The sequence below is a fragment of the Argiope bruennichi genome, chromosome 7 (genome assembly GCF_947563725.1).
Source record: "Argiope bruennichi chromosome 7, qqArgBrue1.1, whole genome shotgun sequence".
In the NCBI taxonomy this organism is placed as follows: domain Eukaryota; kingdom Metazoa; phylum Arthropoda; class Arachnida; order Araneae; family Araneidae; genus Argiope; species Argiope bruennichi.
Window position 1 is genome coordinate 23,608,396 of NC_079157.1, and position 17,250 is coordinate 23,625,645.

The following is a 17,250-nucleotide window of genomic DNA, read 5'->3' on the forward strand; positions in this document are numbered from 1 at the left end:
CTAAACTGCATACTAAGTTTTTCATCATTATACTACTAAAATAAAAATGTTTATATATGGAAATCTGAAAATAAAATTATGAATGCTCATTTTATTCGTGGTCTTCGCCGATATTCACTTTTATTAACGAGAAAGTTTCGTAGAGACATCTCTTTTAGATATTTTATTTAATTCATTATATCTTTTTCAGTTGAAATGGCTGAAGACGAAAGTCGCAGCAAGAAATCCACAGAGAAAGCAACCTCTAAACCAACAGTGGAAGTCAAAAAGAAAGACAAAAGCAAGAAATCTTCATCGAAGGAAGCTGGAGCTGTTGCGAACGGATCGGTTGCTTCAGCGCAAGAATGGCAGCTGCAACCATCACAACCGCCAAAGGGTTTCCTACCGTTTAGTCATAATATCATTACCCCTGAAATACAGAAATACGCAGCTGAAAAACTCAACGAAACCGAAGAAACCAAAGCAAGAGCTCTCAAGGAATTTCACGAGCTCGTTGACAGTAAGTACATAATTTGAACTAATTTTTGGAATTTGTACTGTAACGTTTCCATGAACTCGCGAATAGCAAACTGAACGTAATTCCAGATATCAGTTATTACTTTTCTTATATTTCCTACTTGTGTAACGCCAGGTCATCCCTTTACCATTGAATGAAGCAGTATCAACAGTATTTGTTGTGACTGCTTGTTAGTATATCCAGCTACCTTGGCAACCAATCCCCCAGACTTTACTTTTGACGAGATCTGACCACTCCCCTTTGTCCATAGACAGCCTAAGTCGAAAACAATTGTAAAGTCGAAACAAACGATATCTTGCTTCGTTATCTACTATTGGGAATTTACAACTACTCAATAGATAATTACATTGGTAATTTCCGATAGCAATACCGCTTTGGGAAAATAAATAAGAAAATATTCACGAATAACCTTTTGATGTAATTTTTGTGTATTCATATTAATTATAAAAAACAGCATCTCTGTTTGTGCAGTGACTCTCAATAAAATAAAACTAATCAGACCTAAAACTACAACATTTGAAAGAAGGAAAAGTGCATTTTTTTAAAATGTTTGTTAATTAAAAATAAGCTAGATTTTGACTTTCATCCACTGTATTTATCAAAAATATAATTGCATATAACTAATTTTTATACCATTTTAAAATTTGGAGAACTATCTTTTTTTTTGAATAAAATAACACATTAGTTGCAGTCAAATCATTTTTCCTGTATTTTGATTATTTTTTAAAGCTACATTTGCTATTTTAAACTGTTTGAATTGTTGTTGCATAAATTGAATTAATTTTCATTGTTGCTTTGATAATTAAATAGTTTTCATAACTAAGATAGAAGGATTCTGCTGACTATCTGCACAGTTTACAAAAGGAAAAATTAAATTCTGTGCAAAAATATGTGCGATTTCAAAAATTTTGTTCTATGATGTACGATGCATCTAATTAGACCGGGATAGCCTGGTTGGTAGGGCGTTGGATTCGCGTCCCTTGGGTTGCGAGTTCGACCTCGCCGGCCAGAGACTATCTATGTGTGTGTGGTGGCTGGAGCACGTATAAATCTGTCGTGGTTACAAAGTCCTCCATGTCGAGAGTAATACCACGGGGGGCACTGGATCAGGGATGATCGTTCTCTGATTCAGGTCTAAATGACGATCTGCGGTTGTGTGAACGAAATGCATGAATGAAGTCCGCCCCGTAAAAAGGGCTGTGATGTGTGTGTAGCTAAGTCGTAATCTTGGCCCTTGATAGGAATACTGAAAAACAAGAGACGCACAATTGATTTAAAATCACAGACTTCTAAAGTCAGTGGGCTTGTCTATGAGAAGTGGCATTAGAAACAACAACAATACTTCTAATAGCTCTATGGTGTCATGGAATTTCATTCTAAAGACACAGGTACATAATAAACAAAACAAGTGATAAACTATTTAACTAACAGGGTTTAATGTCTGTCATAATTTGAGGTACTTGACGGTTATAACGGCGACCAAAAAGTGGCAAGAAAAAAATTTAGTCAATTTGGCGATTTCTGTGTTCACTAATGACATGTAGTCAACATGAAAAGTCCGCCAATGACATGCTATTAAGAGATAATTGTATGCACTTGAGTTAATTTTTACAATTTGGCGAAATTTTTGTACAATGGATTCACTCCTTCCATATTTCTGGACCCAAAACAACTTTTCTTGGATTATCACGTTATTTTACTAAGACTACGTTAAAAATTCGATTTTTTTCGAAATTATGAATTTTTTTTTAATTTAATATTCTTAACGCATGAACATGCATGAACGGGTTTCTTTATAAAAACCAGTAGAATTTCATTTCTAAATCTATTTCTTGTGACGTTATACTTATTTTTATATTTGCATTTTGATACGTTTTAATGTTATTTTACATCTTTAGATGCTATTTTCTCAAATTATAGTTTTTGATAGAATAGAAGAAAAAAACTTCATAAATTAAAATCTAATCCATAATTTTTTTATTTAAATTTGGTATAATAATTTCTTAATATATTCTGCTGTTGCTGTGTTAGAGAATAAATAAACTATTCGTTAAAAAATATTTTACAATTGTTTCATTGCTTCCCAATGAGCAAAAAAATTGAAAACTTCGTATTATCTATCAGTTGAATCCAACACCTAAAGAATGGGTTGAAATACAGCTTGCTTATCCTTTATTTCAAGTACCTGCAAAACTTAACTTAAGCTAACTGCAAAATTTTAAGCAAATTATTTGATAAATCTCCAAACTAAAGAATTTTTGCTTCATACCTCTTTTTTTAAGTCATTTTTATCATGTGAGAACATGATATTGTTTTGGTTAGGGGCTTTTGAAGCTCTAAATCGCGTAAGCAATGAATAAAGCATAAATGGCAATTTTCATCTTCATCTTTTAATTGCATATATTTTTTTACCTGCTTTTACCAGTATTGCATTTTTATTATATATGCTTCTTTGAAAGCAGATGTGTTTTAAAAGGTTGGTCTGCTTTTATCAATATTGCTTTATTATTACGTATGCTTCTTTGATAGCAGATGCGTTTTTTAAAGCTTGAAGTAGAACTATGACATCATAGCTGTTATTTCATCTCAAAACCGGTCCAGCACCAAAACTTTGTTTGCCATTCATTCATTAGAATTAAATATTTTTACTCTACTTTTTCTTTTTAACAATATATTTCTTATATATTACATAACATCATATTTCTAACTGCATTTTCATTTATGTTGAAATTTATAATTTTTGAAAATATCTTTAATTTTTGCCTCTTTTTTTTTATTTCTAGACGATCCTGATTTACATCTAACAGCCGAAGACAACCTTATTTTAATTTGGTTGCGAACGAAAAAGTTTGACGCCAAGAAGGCGTTCGATCTCCTAAAACTTGGACTGACTTATGTTGAATCTTACCGCTACTTACTCGAAAGGAACGAGCCTGAAATTGTCCGCAAAGTAAACTCATGCAACATGTTTGGGTTCCTCCCTTATAGGGATCAAGATGGAAGAGCTATTATGTATACCAGGGCAGGTAAGATTATTCTTCTAAAAAAATAATTGGTAGATATTAAACATTTTTGAATTAATGTAGTCTAGAAGCTGATTAATACATTTTAATTATTCAAATAGTTATATTAATTAAACTATTAATAAAAACTCACAAAATATAAAAATTGAAATCTGCTGCCACAAATTTCAAGTTATCAAATGAGAACATTATTATTTGTTAAGTCATTGTTTGTCTTATTTAATTTAAATCATTAACCTGTTACAAAAACAATGTTTATTTCTATCTTAAAATGAGTCGATCTCCATAACTTTTTTTTGACAGCTAGAAAATTTTTTAAAAAAATTATATATATTGTTGGCGATTTGTTATTATTTCTTAATTACCCTGGAAACGAAAAATTGATGCCTCAAAAGCTATAAATCGCCACTTTTCTGCCCGTACATTTTAGAGCTTAAAAAACTCCAAACGAAAAAAAACATCATATTCTCACAATAAAAAAAGAAGCCATTTTAGACCCGTAAAACTTTTTCAGTTACTTTTCGGTTAGCCAACGCAAGTCGAAATTAGTTATTTTTAGTTAAGTTTAGTTTAGTTACTCCAAATTAGTTAAGTTTAGTTATATTAACGCATCGTTTTTAAAGCAACATTACGGCTATTTTGGGACGGACCTCAAAATTTTGAAGAGAGACCAGACGACGAGGAGGACACCTGAGCTGGCAACCCCCCTCTCCAAATTTTCATACCTCACCAGCGGAAGGACGTTCTGCCTCGATGGACTTAACGATCTTTGGTGGAATCGGGTCTCGAACTTGAAACCTTCGGTTCCGTAGTCGAAACCAGACCACCGCGGTCGTACCTATGCCTAAGTTGTAGCGTTGAGTTACTTCGCAGGTTGTCAGAATTTGCGACATTTTATTTTATGATCTGGGGACGCAAATCTAAATTATTTGGCGACATTTCGCTTGCGCCTGATTTACCGAAAATTAGCCTTTTTCAAATCAATCCTTTAACTGAAATAATCTGAGTCATAAGTTTCCAAGGCAATGTCTTGAGTCCCTGAACATAGAAGACCCCTAATTAAAGAAAAATTATCTTAATTTTTCAAAATTTTCGAATTTGTTTTTAAAAAATTAAATTTGTTCACCCATATTTATACTTTCACTTTATAAACTCCGAAACAATTTATCAAATAGAAATAAACTTTATTTCAGAGTAAATAAAAATAAGTATGCATGGTAATATGTTGATAACTATTAAGATCTGTCCAACCTGTTACCAGAGGGAGTGCATATATGCAAGTTTCGAGGAAAAAATTCTAGCGAAATTAAGGATCACAAGAAAGTAAGAGGGAGAAGGTTACACTCATTCTAGAAGAAGTAGAATATTCTAGAAGAGCTCTTCAATCGAATGTTCCATAAATGATTCCAAACTTTTTTGGTAGTGATTACAAAAAGCCTGCAGTGTAAAAAAAAAATCTTGAGGTCTAAAACTAAATAAATAAGTGAAAAAATACAAACACATATCCTTTATGTATTGCCTCATCGAAAAAAAATAATGAAACTTCTACAAAAAAAAAATAATGTAACTTCTTATTTTAAGAAATGTGGACTGATGTTTAATAGCTGGAAGCTAAAAAGATGATTAAATGAATAAAAATAAAGAAATGGTAACATTCCATCGTGTAGAGGTTGATTGAAAGTTTCTAGAAGCTGCACCTTCTTTTCTATTTAATTTTGATATTTAATCTTTTTCTTAAAGCAATATTGCGAGTGCTTCATTTTGTTGTCATTTTCTTTTACTTTTCAAAATAAACAGAATTATTTTGTTTTCTTATCGATCATAAAAATTTTATCCTTGGCAATATTAAATGCCCGCTATATTAGAAATAATTAAAAGATATTCTAAAAGAATTCAAAATAGACTCTTAATAAAGTAAAAAAAATGTATTAATTATCTGTCGCAATTTAAGAAAATTCAAAAATGCTCAATTAGAACTCAAAATAAATAAATAAAAAAACGGACGGGATCTTTGACGTAGTTTGTCTTCCATGAGTGAACCAATATCTGGATTAAAACTTGATAGTTTAGTCCCCAAATTACTTTCTACACTCAGTTTCACTTTTATCATGTGAGAACATGATGTTGTTTGAGTTTTAAAGCTCGAAATCGCGTAGGCAAGGATTATTGAAGCTCGAAATCGAGTAGGCAATGAATCAAGCATAAATGGCAATTTTCATAATCATCTTTTAATCGCATATATTATTTTACCTGCTTTTACCAGTATTACATTATTATTACGTTTGCTTCTTTAAAAGCAGATGCGTTTTTAAACGATTGACGTAGAACTATGACATCATAGCTGGCTTGATGCACCCTTGGCTTAAAATCACTGGCTTCTAAAATCAGTGATTTGTCTATGACAAGTACCATTAGAAACAACAACGTCTATCGATCTTCGCATTCGCATTAAGGTAAATGCGAAAATTCAGAAATATAGCGCTTTTGGTAAATGAAATTTGGCATGTGATATCAGCACTAAAATTGCATTTCTGAGTTCAGTTTTCAATTCAATTGGACGAAAAAGGGCTTCCAAAATACATACTAGGTTCCCTTCACTATTCTACTGAAGCACAAAACAATCATGTGCAGATTCTGAAAATAAAAATCCTATCACTCATGGCAATTACAGCTATTAAGAAAAACTTTTATGTTTAAACAAATCTCTCGAAAGATCCTAAACAATATATCTTGAATTAGCAGCAAATACATTACTAAACCAGACTTCCTCTTAATTGGGAAAATTATTAATAGAGAAACTAGAAATGTCACAGATGAAATAAATAAATGTTCTTTTATTCTTTTTCAAACTCTTCTTTATGAAATAAAATTCCCGAACTCTCATAATGAACTTAAACCTTGTTTATTTCGATAGTTTGAATGAGGCCTAGTTTATTTAGACCTTTGAAATGGGCGTAGTTCTATCGGGTGTTTGAAATGCCATATTGTATTTTAGGCTTACTTATTAATGTGTTTTATTCTTTAATTAGCCTTCGCCAAAATCACTGAAATAGCAAAACAGCTTTTCCCAATCAGAAACTCTACAGTTGTCATACATTTATGAATTCAGTTCGTAAAATGCGCTTCCACTATTTGAATTCGTAGTTGCGTGACCATGAACTTTCTTAGACATTTAAAGGAGAAGGATGGATTCACGATTTAGTCCTCCCCTTTTTTTTTTGCCTGTCCAGATTGATTGGCAGACAGAAAAAGGCCTTTAATTAAATTTGCAGAAACTAACATTTATTTTTTTGTATTTTTATTTTTACTGTTGAAGACGTTTTGTTGCATCTGAACTGTCAAAAATAACAGGAATCAAAAGTGCCAAAACAATATCAGAAGCAGTCTTCACTAATTTTTATAATGAATCTTCTTTGTCTTTAAAATAACGCCACTTCCTAGAAATGTCTTAAAATAAATACATAATTGAAATGAAAGGTACTTATTGCTTTTACCAAATGTATTCTTAATTTTAAATGAAAAATCAGAAGGAAAAATTAATGAAAATAAAATGGTTCTAGAACATGCTGTTTTTTTTAGTATATACTAAAAAGTAGAAAACTATCTATCAAAAATCAGGATATTAATAGAAAATTATAAAATCATAAGGATCTGAAAACGATACTCTTACTGAATTATAATTTTAAGATCATTTTTCAGATGTTATTAATATTTAATTAATATTTAAAAATGTGTTTCTAATGAATATTTGTTGGAATTGATTTTCATATAATTTTGTTTTTACCATCTCATGCCTATAAGATTTTTTTTAGCCATCAGAACTTTGATAAAAAAAAATTATTTTCTTATTAACATGCTAATTATAATTGCATTGGATTTTATTGACGCAAGAGCCATGGTGTTGGCTATGCTGCACCAAACTGGAGTTTTTAGGATTAAAATATTAAATTTCAGCTATAAAAACCTTTGAAGAAAGACGAAGAATACTTAAATATGAAGATAAAAACCTATTGATTTTAAAAAAGCAAAAAAATAAGCATGTGATATTTTATCAAGCAAAAGAGCTTTCCTGTTTGGAAGACATGACCAAAATTCAACAAGCTGTTTAACGCTACAATGTTTGTTTACTGTTAATAGATCCCATTGCGTCTGCCATTTTGAGAAGAGCAAAGTTATGTTTTTTTTAATCACTCTCAGGGATACTAATATTTGCTGTAGTAGTAGCCGCAGGTATTAGTCAATCCGTTGGAAGATTTGTTCAAAATCTGAACCCATCTTCGCATCAAATGTTAAACTTGAGTATTATTTTTAATTCATTTAACTCCTTTCGGTTAGTAGTTCAAGTGTTACTTCGTAATGGTACACCTGGACAGACAGATTTCTTCTTAATGTTTTTCGTTCAAATTTTATAGAAATCTGCAAGCTTCAATGCAAAGACTACATAGAAAATTTTCTTCGTTTAGCTAAAGTCGTTTTTTTTTTAATTTTCTTGTTCACGGACAGACAGACATCATTCCAAAAATGTGTTTTTCGAATTCAAGGAACTCTTTTGAAGATTTGCCAAAATCTTCATATTTCTCATATATATTTTTGACGATTACAATACTTTCCCTTTATATACTTCGTATATGAAAAAGAAGTATATATGAGAAAGTATATATTCCATACATGTGAGATATATAGTTTCGTATTGATATTTCATACATGAAAAAAACGAAAAGAAAGCTAGGTTTCTTCATTGTTAAAATGGATGAAATTATCCATACACAATAATTTTTATTGAACATTAAGGTTTTAATTTCTAATGCATTTAATAATTATTTAATCTTCAGTGACTATCACTTGGAAACCGACAGTTCAATCTTGATCAATGAACAATCAATTGATCACTTAAAATATATTCAATTGATTGTTCGTTTTTACATCATTTATATTCCAAAGAAAATCATTCAGGTATTTATAATTCTAATCTTAATCCGTGTTATTATTTATAGATAAATGGGACCCGAATGAGATACCCGCTGCAGACGCCATTTTCACAGGTGTCATGGCAGTTCAAAATGCGGGTCACAATCCAGTCAATCAGATACTCGGCTTCGTTGTCATCCTAGACTTGAAAGATCTGAAAATTCAGCAAGTCCTGGCCATGAGCCGGTGGATGATATTTGGAACGGTTTTGTTACAGGTAAGATATCTCTATGCATATGCATTTTCCTATAAAAATGTACAAGAGATGAAAATTTAATAGTAGAAACCATACTTTGACAACTGATACTATATTGGTATCACATTCAATCTCTTATCGTTTCTCCGATATCACTTTTGTATACAATTCGTTTCAACCATGGAGCTATAGCAATTCTTTTAATTTTTCGATGAAAGTTGTGCATTGATTTAAGTATATTTGTAACTGCTCGATATCAATTGTTGTGAATTGCTTCCATCATCTTTAGAATTAAATAACAATCAATAGGCATAAATTCGGGGAGTACAGAAACAAAAAAAAGAGTTGCCAATCCTTTGAACAAACATTCGATTCAAGTGAAAGGACATTTCTAGTTCTTATACATCCGTCTTCAGTGTTATATATAATTTATTTTCGTCCATGTGGAAATTGTAGAATATCTGAAGTACTTCTTTTAATTTTCCAAATGGAGTAATCTATTGTTTTGTCTCTGGAAAAGTTCGGTATCAAATGCCGTGAAATACATCAGTCATCATTGAAATTGAATCGCTATCAAGGGGTTTGAATCCAGTCGGTTCAGGAGGATGTTTGAGAATTCCCAGCTTCAGAAACAAACATTCGATTCAACATTTCTAGTTCTTATACAGCCGTCTTCAGTGTTATATATAATTTATTTTCGTCCATGTGGAAATTGTGGAATATCTGAAGTACTTCTTTTAATTTTCCAAATGGAGTAATCTATTGTTTTGTCTCTGGAAAAGTTCGGTATCAAATGCCGTGAAATGCATCAGTCATCACTGAATTTGAATCGTAATCAAGGGGTTTGAATCCTGTCGGTTCAGGAGGATGTTTGAGAATTCCCAGCTTCAGAAACAAACATTCGATTCAACATTTCTAGTTCTTATACAGCCGTCTTCAGTGTTATATATAAATTTTTTTCTTCCATGTGGAAATTGTAGAATATCTAAAGCAGTAACGCTTCTTTTGATTTTCAAAATGGAGCGGTCTATCATTTTGTCTCTGGAATAGTTCGGTATCAAATGCCATGAAATGCATCAGTCATCACTGAATTTGAATCGCAATCAAGGGGATTTGAATCCAAACGATTCAGGAGGATGTTTGAGAATTCCCAGCTTCAGAAACAAACATTCGATTCAACATTTCTAGTTCTTATACAGCCGTCTTCAGTGTTATATATAAATTTTTTTCTTCCATGTGGAAATTATAGAATATCTGAAACAGTAACGCTTCTTTTGATTTTCCAAATGGAGTGGTCTATTGTTCTGTCTCTGGAAAAGCACGGTATCAAATGCCGTGAAATGCATCAGTCATCACTGAATTTGAATCGCAATCAAGGGGATTTGAATCCAACGATTCAGGAGTATGTTTGAAAATTCCCAGCTTCAGAAACAAACATTCGATTCAACATTTCTAGTTCTTATACAGCCGTCTTCAGTGTTATATATAATTTTTTTTCGTCCATGTGGAAATTGTAGAATATCTGAAGCAGTAACGCATCTTTTGATTTTCCAAATGGAGTGGTCTATTATTTTGTCTTTGGAAAAGTTCGGTATCAAATGCCGTGAAATGCATCAGTCATCACTGAATTTGAATCGCAATCAAGGGGTTTGAATCCATTCGGTTCGGGAGGATGTTTGAGAATTGCCAGCTTCAGAAACAAGCATTTGATTCAAGCAAGAAATCTTGTTTTGGTTGTTTGGTCTATCTCCAATATTGTATACAGTTGATATTTATCCATATAGAAATAGCTTAATAACGGAAGTAATATCAGTTTTGTTGAATTTTTTGGATACAGCAGTGTTTCGTTTTCAGCATCTCTGGAACGATTCGATATCAAATGTCATGAGGTACTTCCTTCATTCCTGTAATCGAATCATATTGAAATGGATTTAAATCTAGATGGTTCAGGAGAGTATCTGAGAATTCTCAACCTCACGATCAAGCATTTGATTCAAGCAAGAAACCTTTATGGAGGTTTAGTGTCATCACCAATGCTGCATACAATTTTCCTTCGGCGATGTAAAAGTAGCCGAACATCTAAAGTAATATCAGTTTGGGCTGAATTTTTGTATGGAACTGTGTATCGCCTTTTGTATCTCTGTAAAAGGCGATACACAGTTCAGTATCAAATATCATGAAGTGCTTCCTTTATCCTTTAGAATCCAATCATAATCATGAGAGTTTAAATCCAAGTGATGTAAAAAGATAATAGTGAACACCATTCTTTATAGCATTCGATTAAATCCGCCAAGCATTAGATTGAAGCGAGAAATGCCTATAGTTACTTCGATGTCATCACACGTGTGAAATACAAATTGTTTTCAGCCATGTGGAAATCACAAAATACTTATGGCAATACCAGTTCAGTTGATGTTCAGGTGCATTAATCAATAGCTTTAAGTATATCTGAGACAATTGGTATCAAATTTTCTGAAGTGTTACCTTCATCTTTAGAATCAAGTCATAATTGAAATGAACTGAATCCAAGGAATTTGGTTTGGCTTTTATTGGCCCAAAAGCCAAGATGACTATGCTGCGCCAACCAGTGAATTAAAATCATAGCAATATGAGAGTATAAAATTTGACTAAGAGAGGTTATAAATATTTTTTTAAGAAAATAAATATATTTTAAATGAGGGAATAAACCTTTATGGATTTTTAAAAATCAAAAAGATTAACAGGAGGGATTTTGCCAAGTAAAGTTCATAATTGAAGACGTTTGAAAAAACCTCAAGCGCTGAACATTGAAGCACGGACATTCAGATAAAATATGGTGAATACACATTTGGATGAGTGAATGGATGAGTGAATATTGTATGACCAATGCATAAGCGTGTTAAAAAAGTATCTACGTTTCTATTTTTTAATGAAGGCCAAGACTGTAAAAGTCGTTTGATAGCTTGGAGTTTGTTCTCTATCTCAAGATCCCACTCTGTTGCCATTTCGAGTAAAGAACCATTTTAATGTGTGTTTTTTAATCGATCGCTTGTCAAGTCATATTTAGGGAAGCAGTTGCCGATTTGGCGGTCTTGTCCGCTTTCTCATTGTCTAAAATTCACACATGTGATGGTACCCAACAAACAGTAAAACCATGAGAATTCAGGTTCTTAAAAATATCTAAAACTCTTAAAATTAAAGGATAATTATGAAGATTGGGATTAAAGGATTTTAGTGACATTAAAACACTTAAGAAATCAGTATAAGTATTTTGTTTTTTTTTTTTTTTTTTGCAAGTCATGCGAAATTTCTTCTAGTATATATAAAATAGCAGGTTTGGTTTGGTTATATTAACGTCCCGTTTGAAGCAACACTAGGGCTATTTTGGAACGGATCTCGTCATTTTGAACCGCGGTCAGATGACGAGGACGACATCTGAGCTGGCACCCCCCTATCCACACCACACCTCACCAGCGGGAGGACGCTTGGTCAGGACGGATTTAACGTGCAACAGACCCCCTTACACGTCGGTTCTTCGGTGGAATAGGGTCTTGAACCTGAAACCCTCCGGTTCCTAAGCCGAGACCTTACCACCAGGCCACCGCGGCCTATATAAAATAGCAATCGCCTCCGTTGTGAAAACTGAACAAGAATAATGAAGCCTGTAAGAAAAACTTTTCCATTGAAAATAACAACGAAAGACGCATGGCGAACAGATTTTAATCCCTCCGTGTATACTGGTGTAAAATCTTGATAATAATGCCTGTGATCAAGAAATTTTTAATGATCAATAATGTCTGCTACGTCAGATTTGGTAAAAGTTTAAAAAGGATTCAAATATTGCACATTAGGGATTTTCCAAGGGGGAATTTTATTTAACGACTGCGGGGCTACATATGTATTCAGTAAATTTAAATCTGCGAGGATATTAAAAATCCTAGTAACAAATACGGGTATAAATGAATTTCTGGCATCGTGCATCGAACTAAAAATGGGGCTAAGTTTAAAATTACGGAATGGATGATTCACATTTGATTCATTTCTAAAATAATAATTGAGAGATAGCATCTTCCTTCTTAATTCAAGAGTAGGCTCATAGCATTCGACATACAGGCTCTTAACAGGTGATATTCCAAAAGCTCCTGAACAGAGTCGAAGAGCTGCGTGATGAATTGTATCCAGCTTTAATAAAACATTTTTTTCGTGCAGATCCATAAATTTCACAGCCGCGATCTAGTTAAGAGAGTACTGTGGCTTTATATATTTTAAGTATGGTTGGTTGGTTTCTTGGGGTTTTATGGCGCAAATGCTATATCTGCCCATACTGCGCCATATATATTTTAAGTATAGAACTTCAGTCTGCTCCTCAGTCTGTAGTTGATAGAACTTTTAAAATATTTAGTGATTTTTCACACTATTTCCGCCGTGTTTTCACATGAAATAGAAAGTTGAGTTTCCTGTCAAATGTAATGCCCAAAGAATACAGGCGATAGTAGAAAACTCCCAGTCTTGCCGAACTAGTAAATGAATCACAGAATGCTGAAGAACTGTTCAACAGATTCTTAAAGAAATAGAACGTCATCCTGTTTCGATCAAATTTAGTATAAACAGGAACCACATAAAAGGTGGGGCCTTGCTAATCCGTCCCAATTCTAAAATTTTACAACCAGACTACCGTGACATTTTTTTTTCAAATGTAGAACATTTTTAGTAGAAAATAATTTTAAAAAATACACAAATACTCGAATAATGAAGGCAATCTCCATGAGTAAAGTTTAAAGACAATTGAGTATTTTAATTATATTGTAAAAATTGTTGAAATTATCATCAATGTTTGTTTTTTTAAATCGATGTTCATTTTATTTCTCAGCGTGCCTGCCCATGCTTCCTGAAAGCATTTCACGTGATCAACATATCTCCATTTTACAAAATTGGTTGGAAGCTCGTGAAGCCTCTTCTAAGCGAGAAAATTAGGAAACGAGTAAGTCGTATCGTTCGATTTTTCTTTTGCATGAGAAATCTGTGAATTAGACGTTTCATGTTATATTTATAAATTGCTTTGATTTATTTAAATTATTTGTAGGTTTGTATACTTTCCTATTTAATTAATTTCTAACAATTGATTTTGAATGTATTGTTATGGAAAAACCCAAACGTTGTACAGTGATAAATCCAACAGGATTATGGAATAACGAGGATTTATTCTGTATGAAAATGTGATATACAAATAATACAGCTCAGAGGAAGCATACACAAAACAGCACTTGCAATAAACAGCAACGCAAAAGCAGCAAATCGATAATAAACAACGGTAGCAGTAGAAAGCGATAAGAAAGAACTCGCACAACAACTCGCTTGAGCTTAATTTCAGTCATTAATGTTAACTGAGAACATCTCTGCCTTTTGATTTTTTGTAGCTTCAGTGTCAAGGCAAAGAAACTTCCATAAAAATATCATATATTTGCTTCTAATTGAGATATAGCAGAGGTTCTTGATTATTCCGGGTCCTTCATTCCAATCTGCTGAATTTTTAGAGAAGGACGAAGGTGATTGACTCGTAATCCTTTCATTATCTCCTACTGTATCTGTAAACTATCGTCTGTATCATTTCTATTTACAGTACAAAGACATATTGCAAATTTGTAATAGTACCAATGTTGCTCTAAAAATACAGTTAAATATCAATGTAGAATAGTTGATACAAGCTAGACTTACATTAAAAAAACAACATGAAATGAATTGGTAATTAACAAACAAAAATTTACATCATGCAGAAAGCATGATCATCCCATTTGTAATATTTTCATTATCATGACAATTTATGTATTTGAAGCTGTTGGTACAATTACTTCTCTTCGATCCAAAATACAGGGTGGTCTAAAAAAAACTTCCCCTATATATGAAACCCTAGCGGCCTATCCGCTCAAAGAATCGCACCACAATTTCAGACATGGTTGTTTGAAGGTATGCGCTGGAGATTGTGATGATTCTAAACAACGCAGAGCTCACGGTTACAGTTACAGTGAGAGAATTTCGAAATTTTCGAATGGCAACACCCAATTTTTTTTTTTTTTTTCCTTGCGCAAATTGATCAGCGTATTGAAAAACCACAAATGGGGTTGGAACGATTAGCGTGTGACGAAAATTGCCAGCGTAAAGCATTTGCAAAGAAGAGCATTATAAAGGACTAATGACAACACAGAGAGGAAAGAGAAGAGTTATGCAGATTTTTCCTTTCATGCTACGTTCGGCATTGTTGTCCACAATCTCCCGAATGCAATGCGTTGTCGCCTGCGAAGATGAACACGTTGAAAACCTGTAATTATAACTTTCCATTAAAATATTCTCTTCTCTTTCCTCTCTGTGTTGTCATTAGTCCTTTATAATGCTCTTCTTTGCAAATGCTTTACGCTGGCAATTTTCATCACACGCTAATCGTTCCAACCCCATTTGTGGTTTTTCAATACGCTGATCAATTTGCGCAAGGAAAAAGTGGGTCTTGCATTCGAAAATTTCGAAATTCTCTCACTGTAACTGTAACCGTGAGCTCTGCGTTGTTTAGAATCATCACAATCTCCAGCGCATACCTTCAAACAACCATGTCTGAAATTGTGGTTCGATTGGTTGAACGGATAGGCCGCTAGGGTTTCATATATAGGGGAAGTTTTTTTAGACCACCCTGTAAATATTTTATAATATGTGAAAAAGGCCCATATCTAACAACATTTTGAAACTTACTCGAGTTGTCTAGTGGTAGACAGAAACAGAAATTTTAAAACATCGTGTTTGTGAAAAATGGCGATGTCTATTATAGGAAAAATTTATTCAGTGTTTCCATTGAGAGGTAAAAAAACAGTCACGTTTCCATTCTATGATAAAATTTCGCTCACTGTAACAAACATAATGTATCGGATGAATGTTAATTACTGAATTAGCATTCTTAAAGGAAAACAGAAATTTCATAAATTTCCGGAGGCAAACTACATATTCAACTGCATAAATTGCTCAATTTCGCATACGAAGTATACAAGCAGAAAAATAAAATCGTATAAAAAATTCAACCTAGAGATTTTGATAAATCAACCAAGTTTCAGATCTTCTCGCAATATTCTCCATGAAAGTATCTCGCATTCTCTCTAATACAGATAGTTTTTATCTATTAAAATTGTAAACAATGGACAAGACCGTAAAACCAGAGGTTTCCAAATCTTTATTTTTTCATATGCGAAATATAGAGGAAATATTGCAATTTCCAAAAAAAAATTCGAACTCGAAATTTAACGAGTTTTTACGCTTCAGACCACTCTGAATGCGAAAAAAAGAAGCTTATATCTGTCTGTCCGGAAGTCTGTCAGTTTAGTTGCTCAATTAAAAAAGAACTCGATAGCTCCAAAACTCAATGACCTACGTAGATCAAATTTGATTCACAAGTTTAACATTTAAAATATCGATTGTTATCTGATTGTGAACCAACTCTGTCCTAGGGTCGACCATCTCTAGGTCTGTATTTCCACATGCTTGTAAACGCAAGAACTCAAAAACGGAATGACATAAACAATAAAATTCGTTTCGTTGTATCTTCTATCTTGCAATTCGGTATTTTGTGACTACATTTTTAGTTCCATGCCAGATTTTGCTTTTTATTTGATCCACAGAAAGACATTCAAAATGCATATTTTATAGACAGATTCAGTAAAAAGGCTAGATTCATACCAAAGATCTATATTTCGTAACTATCGCCAGCTAAAAACATGAAGGACGTTTTCGGCCTTACCCAAGGTTCACTTCATGTTTAAAAAATAGGATAAGACCTTTATTGGAGATTATATGTGTGATCCTGCTTCCATCAAGATGACGTCGCAGTTTAAGCTAAGTGCTCGTTCAAGTGGATCAATCATTCGACGTCATCTTGATGTAAGCAGGATCACCACAGTACTCCCCCCCCCTTAATCCGCTTGCACAAGCACGCAACTTAAACTGCGACGTCATCTTGATGGAAGCAGGATTACCACAGTACTTCCCCCTTTGGTACTTCCTTAATCCGCTTGCACGAGCATGCAACTTAAACTGCGACGTCATCTTTATGAAAGTAGGATCACCACATATAAAGGTATATTCAGAAAACCACTCCATCTGGTTATTTTCAAAATTATTGCTTTGCAGTATAATAAAGGAAGTCGAATATATAGACTGGATGTCTTTTTTCTACAACTTGAAGCAAAAATTTGAAACAGAGCTGCAATGTTAATCGGAAGATCCCATTGCAAATTTTGCTGTAGTAGAAGCTGTATGTAATATTTGCTGTAGTAGAAGCCGATTTGCCGGCACTGTCACCTTCTCATTGCCCCCAATACCTACATAAGAAGGCACCCAACATAGAAAAACAGTAAATCCACGAGAGCAATATAGAGATAACTCAAAAAAACTCGAGGTCAAATTTTTATGACGATTGCGATGTTTTTTTATTTGTATACTTGGTATACAATTAAGTCAAAGCAGGAAATTCCATTATAATTAACCAATCACATTAAATATTCAGGACAGAAATACTCGGATTTTTTTTCCCT

At 33.0% G+C, this 17,250-nt stretch overlaps 1 protein-coding gene across 1 annotated transcript in view; it reads left to right on the top strand.

Moving 5' to 3' along the window:
- LOC129975731 (retinaldehyde-binding protein 1-like) overlaps positions 1-17,250 on the top strand; it is a 43,094-nt gene that overhangs the window by 19,474 nt on the left and 6,370 nt on the right. The window contains exons 2-5 of the mRNA XM_056088915.1: positions 191-499; positions 3,301-3,543; positions 8,535-8,725; positions 13,554-13,664. Of these exons, the coding sequence (XP_055944890.1) occupies positions 196-499; positions 3,301-3,543; positions 8,535-8,725; positions 13,554-13,664 (849 nt within the window). The 5' untranslated portion in view covers positions 191-195. The remainder of the gene's footprint in view (positions 1-190; positions 500-3,300; positions 3,544-8,534; positions 8,726-13,553; positions 13,665-17,250) is intronic.